Genomic DNA, 12,961 nt, shown 5'->3' with positions numbered 1-12,961 from the left:
AAAGAGAGGGAGAATAAAAGGAAAGGCTGAAGAGAGGTAGGTAAGGGGAAGACCATCCTAAAGAAAAAACTTGGCTCTTTTCAACACTGAGATGATTCAAGCTAATTCCAATAGACTAATTCCAATAGACTTGTGATGGAGAGAACCATCCACATGCAGAAAGAGGACTATGGGGACTGAATATGGATCACAACATTTTTTTACCATTTTTTGTTGTTGTTGCTTGTGTTTTTTTTTTCTTTCTAATTTTTTCCTTTTTTTATCTGATTTTTCTTGTGCAACATGATAAATGAGGAAACATATTTAGAAGAATTGCACATGTTTAACCTATATTGGATTATTTGCTGTCTAGGGGAGGGGAGTGGGGTAGAAGAGAGGGAGAAAAATTGTGAACACAAGGTTTTGCAAGGGTGAATGTTGAAAATTATCTTTGTGTGTATTTTGAAAAGAAAAAAACTTATTTAAAAATATTTTCAAAAGAAACCTTAGAAAGGAACAATAATTAAGCTCTATTTTAGAGATTTTACCAGAATTACTGAAGAGTAAAAACAAGAGGGAGAGAAATGGGGGAGGAAGAGGGAAAAGGAGAAGGAGAGGGAGAGAGAAAGAGAGAGAGAAATCCTAATTGCATCTTTTGTAGTCCATTTAACTAGGAAGAATTCTGGTCCCTATGAGCCTACAATTTGATTCCCTTATGGGAACATCTTCATTAAGCACCTGGATCATGAAAAAAAGCAATGAATAAGGATAAAGGGGTAGTGTTATCACAACACTGTCAATATAAGTATTGCACATAAATCAACTTGTAGCTTCAAGCCTAAAAAAGTATGAAAAAAAACAGTGACTAATCTAAGATACCATCTGTGGCAAAACTAATGTAAGTCAAGTCAACAAATATTTAATGGGCACTGAGCATGTGTCAGGTACCATGCCAATTGCCAGAGATAAAAGAAAGACAAAAATAGTCCCTGTCCTAAGAAACTCACATTCTAGTGGAAAATAAGCAGATTATCATGTCTTCTTCAGTGGACTGATACTATGGGAGACCAAAAATTCCAAGTAGGACATTAAATCCTGACCCTAGAATTGCATCAGTTTACCATCGAGGCATTCTATAAGAAGCCTTTACTGATTTTCCTATGTGTTGATCCTCTAAATATTAGTTATTTATCTATTTACATGTTTTAACATGACAAAATGATGGAGTTAGATAAGAGGACCTCTAAAGTCCATGATTTTACTGTCTTAGTATCTATCATGCTTAGCCCAGTGCTTTGCTGTACTGGACACTTAAATGCTTGCTAAATTGAAAATTACTAAGAGATCTTCAGTGCTGACTTGTCCTCAGTAGAGACGCAGGTCTCTGTCTCTTTCCCCATCATTAACTTTCTTGTGTCTTATATGATACAAAATTCTAGTTTTGCGTAGATATCATTATTTATAACAAATGTATAATATTTAAGGATTGAGCATTAAGATATTGTTTTTTTTTTCCCCAGAAAAATGAAGGTATCAGTCTTCCACATCCAAAGATTATCCTTGCTAAACAATATCATTCTACTGAAGTTATATTTTATTCAATGGAAACTGGGTAGTGCAGTGACTGGAGGGATGACTATGTATTTAGAAAGTCTTGAGTTTAAATCTTCCCTCAGACATTTACTAGTTGTGTGATGCTGGACAAGTGACAACCTTTCTTAACCCTCAGTCTCCTAATCTGTAAAATGAGGTAGTTACACATAAGGGTCTCTGTGGTCCATTTTAGTTGTAAATGTATGATCCTATGACACAGTTGTGAGAAGGACAGAAAATTAAGTAAATAACAGTAAGTTATTTAACAGTAAGTTAAGTAAGAAGTAACAGAAAGTTACACATACATGTGTAACTGGATTAAACAAATGTCCAGTGAGGAAATTCCCTCTCCAAATGCCTACTGAGGCCCTGAGAAAGGGTAAACTAATACGTGTAGGAGGTAGATTTGAATGTGGATCTCCCTGCCATACCACCACAAATGGTTTATAAACCATTTTCTTACTATTTGATTTATAAAGTCAAGATGAATTAAGTTATTTAATTTCTCCTAAATTCTTATCTTCCAGTTAGGATAAGCTGTTGTCAGGTGATTGTTGATGTTTTGAAGATGGTGCAAATAACTAGCTATGTCATGAAAGTTATTAATTGAAAAAAACACTTTTTCCCAATTAGTTATGCTTCTTAAAAACTAAAAAAAAAAAGTGTAAGTGTATAGTAGAATTAAAAGCCCCAACGTGAAAGAACACTATATTTAACTATATTGCACCACTTAAAGCAAGATATAAAAAATTATAAAACATTAGATAAAATAGAAACTTCATTTACTATTCTTTAAACATAAGGAAGGAAGGAAACAAGGATTCTTTAAACATTTACTGTGTACCAGGGACTTTGGTTGAAAAGATTTGCAAATATTATCTTATTTGATCCTCACAACAACCCTGGAGTGAGCGTACTTAATTATTATATTCATTTTACAGATAAAAGAACTGAGACAGAGTTAAATGGCTTGCTCAGTCATATAACTAAAAAGTATTTCAAAATGCATTTGAATTTTCCTGCTGCAGTTCTTATATTCTATGCACTCAGGCATTTAGCTGACCTTCTTAAGCTTAACAAACTAATCTATACTAATTCTGTTTCTTCTCTAGACCCACAAATTTTTTCACTCAAAATCAAAGTTTTTGCTAGATGTATATAATTTATGACTCCTGCTTCAACTTTCTGGAGCTTTGGAGTTTCAAAAACACTTGTAGATTTTCTTGTAACTCCTCCAGGAAGGAAAGGTCTTAAACTCTACTTAGTAGAAAAATAAATGCTTTGTTCTCTTCACTCCACTCCCCATATTTTCTTCTCTTCTTGTTGTCAAGAAGAGAGAAATTAAATAATTTGTTTTTCAAAGCATCAAGAAATAGAGTATGATATCAATTATCCTCAGAGGCATTAAGATATGGTGGTATTATCTTTTGCCCCATACAGAATGGAATGTTGCCTCTCTTTAGTCTGAGTAACTTAGTCTAATCTTCCTCCACATTTTTTTCTCATCAATAATTTTAATATGTATAATTATATATCTAATAATTAAACATTAAGGACTATAACTCCCCTGACATTTACAAGTTGTTCTCTGACAAAGGCTACATTTTTAATAGAAACTATGTCTTTTTCCATTTAATGTGACAATAATTAAAACTCATTTAAGCACAGGCATTTGTGTAGCATATTATTCATATGATAGATAGGCAAAGACTATCAGAAGTTACAGAGCTTCTAGTAAATTGGTACTCCATCTCAGTTCCTCTAGAGCCATTTACTCCTTTCCACCCCACTAATACAAGAGCACATATCACTGTGGAGAGGCACAGCTATATACTCTCATTCCACCCTAGCCACATAAAAATTCTGCTTATGTGTTTCTTCAAATGGAGGATGTAAGTTAGTCTCTGACTAAGTCATTCAACTTTGTTCTGTGCCCTCACAGACCCTCAATCAATCTCTCCCTCCTTCCCTCCCTCCTCCTCTTCCTCCTCTTCCTCCTCCTCTTCCTCCTCCTCCTCCTCTTCCTCCTCCTCCTCCTCTTCTTCCTTCTCTTCTTCCTCCTCCTCCTCCTCCTCCTCCTCCTCCTCCTCCTCCTCCTCCTCCTCCTCCTCTTCTTCCTTCTCTTCCTCCTCCTCCTTCTCCTCCTTCTCCTCTCTCTGTCTCTGTCTCTGTCTCTGTCTCTCTCTCTCTGTCTCTCTCTCTCTGTCTCTCTCTGTCTCTCTCTCTCTCTCTCTCTCTCTCTCTCTCTCTCTCTCTCTCTCTCTCTCTCTCTCTCTCACACACACACACACACACACACACACACACAGTTGATTTAGTCACAAAAAGTAAAAGGTAGAAAACAAAATGTTAAATAATCAAACCATAAAAGACCTTAACTCTTAAATACTATGCTGTCATTGGTTCCGGGAGACTGTACCCTTGCCCTGACCCCTTTACACTCCATGAGATAACAAATGACATTTAACTATTAACTCATCTATTAATTATTCTTTTAGGGGAAAAAATGCAAAAAGGTCAGGAAAGTAGGAGGCTAACACTCACTGCAAACTTGACTTGACAGTTTTCCTCCCCGAGGTAACACAGGTCTCCTGAGACGTTGGTCTCCAGCCACAGGTGTTCTCCATTCACAGCATTTTCCTGGAGAGAAAAGACCAGTTTTATTTTGTTGTTGTTTTTTGGGGGGATGAGGGGAGATGAAGGCATGAGAGCTAACACTGAAGAAAAAATCCCAATCTAAATATTATTTTGAAGGAAAAAAATTAATGAATGGGCAAGTGCTTATGTGACCACATTATAAAATTGCCCACTTAATTCTTCCAAAATTCTTGACAAAGAAAGGAAGAAAAACAAATTTGCTGAATTGCAGGACTGTGTTTGTTTTGGGACAGCAATAGCCTTAGATCCCTGAGATGTCTTCTCTTTAGGAACAGTGGTATCTTTAACCATATGTACAAAGAATCAATGGAATCTGTCATTAGCACATTCTTGTGGGCCTCACTAATTTGAAATCTATCACAATTCAAAAAGTGGATGGATTCAATTGTCTTTGCCTAGCAAATTCATGTTGATAGTGCATAATGCAAAATATCTTACAGGAATAATATTTTGACAACTGTATTTCAATATGAATAGTTTCTTTTGTAATCTTATAAGATTTATTTTATGCACTTAGAAATATTATTCTAAGAAGGATCCCATAAGCTTCTCCAGACTGCTTATTTGTCCTGAGAAAAGAGGCAATATTTACTGGATAAAACTATTTTAATTCATTACATTAACAAGATGTTTAATTTAAAACAACAACAATCTTATATTTCCTTAGATATGATGTTCAGTTAGACATTTTTAACTACGTTAAATGGGTGTTTCCTCAATTCCTCCTAAAATTATGAGCTTTCACCACTACTTCAAAATATCTGGATCTGCTCCAGACTGAAGGGAAGGGCTGCTATAAGTCATTAGAACTGTATAATTCCACTGTCCAAAATAAATGTGAAGGGTTTTTGAAGTGCTACATGAACTATGTTAAAGGGTTGAGTTCCACTAAAGTATATTCCTTCTCATATCTTGCTAAATGGAAACTTAAGACCATGAAAAAGCTGGTCACAGCAACGAAACATCAGCAATTTATATATTCCTGCTTGACACCTGAACCAGGCCTATTTCCTGAAAAAATGAACTAAGATAAAAGCATTCTATAAAATATACTGTAAAATTATGAGAATGATTCCATAAATCATGCCGAAAAAATCAATCTCATTTCTTTATGATCACATGTCATGGATTTAAACCCCAAAAGAATCTGAGATGTCAATTTGTCTTTTTACAATCTGAGGCTGAAACAGGTTGCCCAAGTTGTCAGAATAAGAAGTAAGAAAGACAGAATTTGAACCCAAATCAATATTTTTTTTCATTAACAAGGATACTGGAGTAGTTTGCCATTTCCTTTTTTGGTTCATTTTACAGATGAGGAAACTGAGACAAACAGGATTAAATGACTAGCACAGAATCATACAGCAAGGAAGTATCTGAGATTGGATTTGAATTCATGAAGAGGAGCCAGGAAGGCTCATGACAGAATCAGGAAGATTCTAAACCCATTGATCTACATACACTGTGCTACCTAGTTGCCTCCAGAACTACTATTATGCTTTCCCTTTGGCATAATTATACTAGAGGCTTAAACTATTGTGTAGCTTTGAAAGAAATCATATAGTCAACTTTACCTGAGCTACCTTGAACCATAAAATGTACACATAATAACACTATGGCTTTCCTAATAATCTGTTTTCATTCGGGTTCTGGAAGTTTAGTAGTGGGTGAAACATTTTCTCACCTCACAGAAATGGAAACAATTCAAATTCATATTTATGAAAAGATATCGTTAGTTTTTTTTTTTTAAGCAAAATCATTTTCTGGGTTTAAGTAGAGAACTCAAATCTTACTTTAGGGCCATTAGCCTCACTCTCTTGCAATTATCAAGCTGTCAAAATCATTTTCATTTGGGAAGGCCTGGAGGGTTGTGGAAATTGGCTACAGAAGTTCAAATCTGGCCTCAGTCACTTACTAGCTATATGAACCTGGGCAAGTCACAGTTTCCCCTTCTGTAAAATGGGCCAGAGAATGAAATGGCAAATTACTATTTGCCAAGAAAACCCTAAAAGAGTTCACAAAGAATCAGACATGACTGAACCAACAAGAAACCCCTTACAGTCTAGAATACATATTGATGCTTAAGACATTTGTTGAATTTCATAGAATTGCAAGATCTCAAAGCCTGAAAGGGCCTCTAAGATATCTAGTGAAATCTGTATCTGAACTAGGATCCATTTTAATAAGAACACAGTAAGAGCTATCAAGCCCCTACTTGAACAGCTGCAAGGATGAGGAACTAATTAATTTCTTTCTAGGGAGATCCAGTTTACTTCTGAATAGAATTTTTTTTGAGAAGTTTTTTTGCAAATTTTTAAGTTCTTCATTATATTGAAATGACATCTGATTTTCTATAATTTCAATTCAAGTCAGCTCTGAAACAACGCAGAACAAACCTAATCCTCCATTTGACAGCCCTTCAAACAATTAACGAAATCAATTATGTATTGTCCCATTATCTGTTCTCTAGATGAAAAATCACTTAGCTTCTTCCATCAATCCTCATACAATATGGTTTCAAATCCCTTCATCATCCTGGTCAGACATCTCTGGATGAATTAATTGTCACTGTTTTTCCTAAAATATAATGCCTAGAACTGTACACAATGCTACAAATTTACCTCTGGATAAATCCGTGGATTAGTACTATATTGTGGTCACTATATTCTATTGTGCATGTAGTCTAAGGCTGCATGAGCTTTGGGTGGCTGGCATATCTCACTAATGGTGCATTATTGAGCTTATAATACATTAAAACCCAGGAAGTTTTTTTTTAATCAATTGATATTCAACCATGTCTCTCCAATCCTAGACTTTAAAAGTTTATGTTCTTGGACTCAAGAATAATTTAGATTTTATCCTATTGAACTGCTTATTAGTAAAGATGCCATCCCAAGAATTTGGCTGTGGTTTGGCATGACAGTAAGCACTTATAAAGTGCTTATTTAAAGGAGAGAGAAAGGGAATATATATATTTACATAGTGCCTACTATGCACTAGGCACCATACTAAGTGCTTCACAAATAATATCTTATAAAGATCTTCACAACAACCCTGTGAGGCTGGTACTGTTATTACTCCCATTTCATAGTTGAGGAAACTGAGACAGAGGCAAAGTATCTTATCCAGAGTCATATAGCTAGTAAGTATCTGAAGCTAGATTTGAACTCATTTCTTCTTGAGTTGAGGTCCTGTATTATACCACTGCACAACTGAGTTGCTTACATGAATTATTTAAAAACCATCTGTGAACCAATTATAATTCAATGGAAAGAGAAGGGAGGAGCAAGAAAAAAGGGAAGTCATCTTGTACACAATGACTTGTAACTGAAATTCCATTAGAATTCTAGGAGAAGAGCTTACAAGTTGGATGACTAACCAACACAAGAAGCACAGAATATAAACAGAAGGATTGCTAATAATGCTATCAATTTATCTCTTCTATTATTACTATCATTATCACCATCACTACAACATCATTTACATCACAAGTACATTGTCAGAAGAGCCCTTGTTCTTACTAATGCATTGTTGGTGGAGTTGTGAAATGATCCAACCAATTTGTGAATGTGGGACTATGCTCAAAGGGCTATCAAACTGCATAGTCTTTGATCCAGTACTGTCTCTCCTGAGTGTATATCCCAAAGTGTATAAAAAGGGGGAAAGGACCCACATGTGCAAAAATGTTTGTACCAGCTCTTTTTGTGGTGGCAAGGAATGGGAAACTGAGTGGATGCCCATCAGTTGGAAAATGGCTGAACAAGTTTTGGTATATGAATGTAATGGAATATTATTGTTCTATAAGAATTATCAGTAGGATGATTTCAAAGAGGCCTGAAGAAACTCACATGAACTGATACTAAGTGAAATGAGTAGAACCAAGAGAATATTGTACAGAGTAATAACAAAATTGCATGGTGATCAATTGAGATGATTCAAGACAATTCCAATATGGAATTGTATCAATTATGGAAAGTACCATCCACATTCAGAGAGAACTATGAAGACTGAATTTGAATTGAAGCACAGCATTTTCACTTTTTTTTGTTGGTGGTGGTTTGTTTTTTCCTTTTTCATGTTTTGATCTGATTTTTTTTTTGCTCAGCATGACAAATATGGAAGTATGTTTAGAAGAATTGCATATGTTTAACCAATATTGGATTGCTTGCCATCTTGGGAAGGGGAAAGGGAGGTGAAAAATTTGGAACACAAGGTTTTGCAAAGATGAATGTTGAAAACTATCTTTACGTGTATTGGGGAAAATAAAATACTATTTTAAAAATTTTTAAAGAAGGGCCTTTGTTCTTGACCTTCTAAAATGAGGGCCAAGATCTGATTAACCAGTTGGAGAATAGGAAGACAGGTTGCATCTCACTGTGATAGCCAATCCAAGAAGTTGTTTCCAAAACAACTCCAAGTGCCCTTCTCCTCAGACGATCCACTGGTGCTTCTCTCCCTCTGCTGGATTAGCTCTCTGGTTTCCCCTTTCTGAGCCTCTTAGGATGGTTATAGTCTAAGCTAATTGCTCCCCACAGCAGCTGTGCAAGTGTCATTGGGATCTGACCATGTCATTTCCTTGCTCCATTAACTCTAGCAGCTCCCTATTGCCTCCCACATAAAATGTAAGTTCTTCTGTTAAACTTTTAAAGCCCTTCATAACCTGTCCCCAGTTCTCTCAGTTCCTCAAACACAAAACTCCATCTACCACTCATATGCATTTATACTGGCCATTCCTTATGCCTGAAATATATTATCTTCTCACCTGCATTTCACAAAATAATCATTCTTTTCATTAAAATAGTGCTCTAACACCATTACAATGGTCCCAAAATTTTTCTTTAAGAAGCAAATGCAGTGATATAATGTGGTGGTGATCCTGAGGGTCCTGATGATGGTGGCGGTAATAATGGAAGAGTTAACTTGATAGCAATATTAACAATCCTTCTGTATATGTTCTGTGTTGGTGCAGACAAGTCATCTAGAACTTCCTCACCTACATAACTAATGAGCTGCCAAATCATATGTGACTTTCCTCTATTTCTCTCTTATCTGACTCTTTCCTTCAAGTCACCCAGAAACCACCCTAGTTCAAACCTTCATCCCCTCTCATCTTCACTGCTGTCAAAACTCTCTAAATATTCTCCCGACTTCAAACCTATCTTCTCTTTAATCCACCTTCTTACATAGCTGCCAAAATGATTTGGCAAACTAAGCAGATCTGATCATCTCACTCCCTTATTCAATAAATATCACTGCTCTCTATTCTATAGAGGATCAAGTACTACTTCATCTCTTTTAAACTCATCCTTTTTAATCTTCTGTTTGATGCATATTATAAAATCTATATCAGTGATGTCAAATTCAAATAGAATTAGAAACTAATAAACCTTTTAGAAAGATATTTGACATATGACTTTGAAAACCATACATTAACTTTATCTATTTTATATTGTATTTCATTTATTTCATTAAATACTTCTCAATTATTTTTAATCTGGTCAGGACATCATTAGGGGGTGTTGTAGTCACAGTGTGTTTGACACCTCTAATCTACATGATTATTTTTGTTTGTTTTTCACTGAAGCAATTGGGGTTAAGTGACTTGCCCAGCGTTACACAGCTCGGAAGTGTTAAGTGTCTAAAGTCACATTTGAACTCAGGTCCTCCTGACTTCAGGGCTGGTGCTCTATCCACTATGCCACCTAGCTGCCCTTCTACATGATTATTAATACTGAAAAAACTTTTTTTTGCAAATATTTTGCATATGTCTGCACATTTAGAGGGAAGGCTCAAAAAGTTTTGCTAATAGGCCTGTATGATCCAAAAATGCATAAATAACCCTGGTATATATGACAGCTGTGAAAGAAAGACAAAAAGAAATACCAAGAGAAATTAAAGAAGGAAGAAAAATAAGATAGGAGAAAAAAAAGAATGAATAGAAAGGAAAGGAAGGGAATAAGCTGAACTTAGCATTAGGCAAGAGAAATTCTCTTGAAGGGTTGGAAGTCCTATCTTCATAACTAAATTATGATTTCCCCTTTGGATTACAGTAGGAGCTCACATCACAAGTGCCTTATCTTCATTTCCAATCTGACTTTCAATTAGAAATAGTTACTAACATTTTAACTTTTAAAATCTCCACCTCCTTGTTTCTTGTCTTCACTCCTAATATTTTGGTCAAAAAACTGATGATTCATCCAGAAATCCTTAAAAGTTGTAGGCCAGCTTAATGGGACCTTGTCCTATATGGTTTTCTTAAATAAACAATCGTTTTTCTTTAATGTATCTGTTTGGGATTGTTGTATACAGGCAACCATTGAATTATGTATTTATGCCCTTTTATCCCTTCAAACATGTGCATATATCATTGCCTCTGTTATTACTGACACAGGAGTCACTGTGAACAAATCATGCATTTTCCAGATAGTCTGTAGATTCGAAAGTAGATGGACAACTAGTTGGCACAATGAAATCCTGAGTTCAAATGTGGCTTCAGACACTTACTAGCTATATGGGTTAAGTCAATCCCTTGCCTCAAATGAGCCAGGGAAGGAAATGGCAAATCAGTATCTTTGCCAAGAAAATCCTAAATAGGGTCACAAAGAGTCAGACAGGACTTTAATAACTAAACAGCAAATGAAGATGAAGGGGAGAAACTCTAAAATACAGACAACTGACACCAAGGCCAGACACTTAGGCAGATCCAGTTTCCTGATATAAAAGTTAACCAATATCAGAGAAACAATCTACAAATTGGAAAAAAAAACTTTACAGAATGGTTATGAGGAAAACACTTATAAATTATAGTGCACAATATAAACATTAGCTACATTAAAATCTCTAGCTGGAATGGACCTTGGAAATCATCAGGTCCAACTCCATCATTTCCATATGAGGAATTTGAAGTCCAAATAAATGAACTTATTTTTCCAAGTCATACTATGGTAAGCAATAAAGCCAGGGAGTTTTGCTGAGCTGTGGTATTAGTCATTCACACAACAAGTGTGAATTCATTAGTGCCTTTCTGACAGGGTTTTGGGGAGAACTATGCTTTGTAAACCAGATTCCTATATAAGTGAGTAAATATGCCCAGCTTTCTCCCTACTGAAGAGCAATAGCTAAGGGGAAAGGGGAAAGGAGTTCAGGTGTAGGGGGTATGGGAAGGAAGATAAATAAACTTATAGGAAAGAGTCTTTGGGGAGTGGGAGAGGGTAGATCTAGGTTGATTAGAACACAGATCTTTTTTTATAAAGCTTTTTATTTTCAAAACACATGCACGGATAACATTGACCCTTGCCTAGCCTTGTGTTTCAGATTTTTTCCTTCTTCCTCCTCATCCCTTCCCCTAGAGGACAAGCAATTCAATATATATTAAACATGTTAAAATATATGTTAAATTCAATACATATAAACACATTTATATAATTCTCTTGCTGCAGAAATGAGATAAAAATAGAAAGTAAATGAGAAAGAAAACAAAATGCAAGCGAACAACAACAAAAAGAGTGAGAATGCTATGTTGTGATTCACATTCAGTTCCCTCAGTCCTCTCTCTGGGGGTAAATGGCTCTCTTCATCACAAGATCATTGGAACTGGCATCAATCATCTCATTGTTGGAAAGAGTCACGTTCATCAGAATTGATCACCGGATAATATTAATATGTACACTGTTAGGATTACTAGGTGAGAACTCAGGTTGTCTGGATAGTGACAAGGTGAGAATTCAGGTTGTCTGGACAATTACAAGGTGAGAACTCAGGTTGACTTGATAGAAGGAGCAAGCTCATTGGCTGAAATGGTTCTTCCCAGAAGCCCTTGCATTATCCCACGCCCATTCTCTGGGAGGATAAAAGAGACAACAGTGGGAAAGTTAGTCAGCCTGGAGAAGGATAAGAGCTTCTGCAGGATAAGCAAAAGTCCTTGCCCCACGTTGGGCGCCAAATGTAGCGAGCTGTTGTCTCCAGAAGCTGCTGGATCGCTCTCTGGGAAGAGATCTGCTGTGTCTACTCAAATCTCTCCGACAGATTCTTCTTCCTGTAGTGAACCGTTGTCTCCAGGCAGTTGCTGTTAACTCTTGTCCAGAGAAGTGACTTCCCTTCCTGCAGAGAGCCCCGTCAAGCCTGATGCAATGCAGAGTCTTCTTCTATCAATCCTGGCTCTGAATCTCCTCCAGCTCTTATCCTTCTCCAGGCTGACTAACTTTCCCACTGTTGTCTCTTTTATCCTCCCAGAGAATGGGCGTGGGATAATGCAAGGGCTTCTGGGAAGAACCACTTCAGTGGTGAATGGAAGGGACCAGATAGGTTAACTGCCTGGGGGAGAGGGTTTGTTCTTCAGCAGGAGAAGGAATCAGATGGGTGCCAATGAGTCATATTCGCCTTGTCCATCAGAGAGAGACAGAAAAAGAGAAAAACCTCAAAATAAAGGAGAAGATCTAAGAAACATCTTACACCGAAAGAGCATGGCTAATAAAAAGACTGTTAAAAAACTTTAAAACTAGCAGGAATCATTGGACTTCCTCACACAAGATGAGACTAATGGACAATGGACTTATGGACATTTATAAATTTTCAATTTATGATTATTTGATTATGTTATTTGTCATATACTTCTAGCATGTGTTATGTAACTATGTTACTATGTGCTTATGTAATTTATGTAATTATGTGTAATACTTCCCATATTGATGGATTTATGTTTCAAGGTCATGACTGTCCTATGTTCTAAATCAAA

At 36.1% G+C, this 12,961-nt stretch overlaps 1 protein-coding gene across 1 annotated transcript in view; it reads right to left on the bottom strand.

Annotated features, from left to right (window-relative positions):
- Positions 1-12,961, bottom strand: part of DGKI (diacylglycerol kinase iota) — a 570,574-nt gene that overhangs the window by 388,016 nt on the left and 169,597 nt on the right. Inside the window, 1 exon segment of the mRNA XM_074267817.1 lies at positions 4,117-4,212. Within this exon segment, the coding sequence (XP_074123918.1) occupies positions 4,117-4,212 (96 nt within the window).

The sequence above is a fragment of the Sminthopsis crassicaudata genome, chromosome 5 (genome assembly GCF_048593235.1).
Source record: "Sminthopsis crassicaudata isolate SCR6 chromosome 5, ASM4859323v1, whole genome shotgun sequence".
In the NCBI taxonomy this organism is placed as follows: domain Eukaryota; kingdom Metazoa; phylum Chordata; class Mammalia; order Dasyuromorphia; family Dasyuridae; genus Sminthopsis; species Sminthopsis crassicaudata.
Note: the sequence above shows the minus strand (reverse complement) of the source record. Positions and strands in the feature narration are given on the sequence as shown.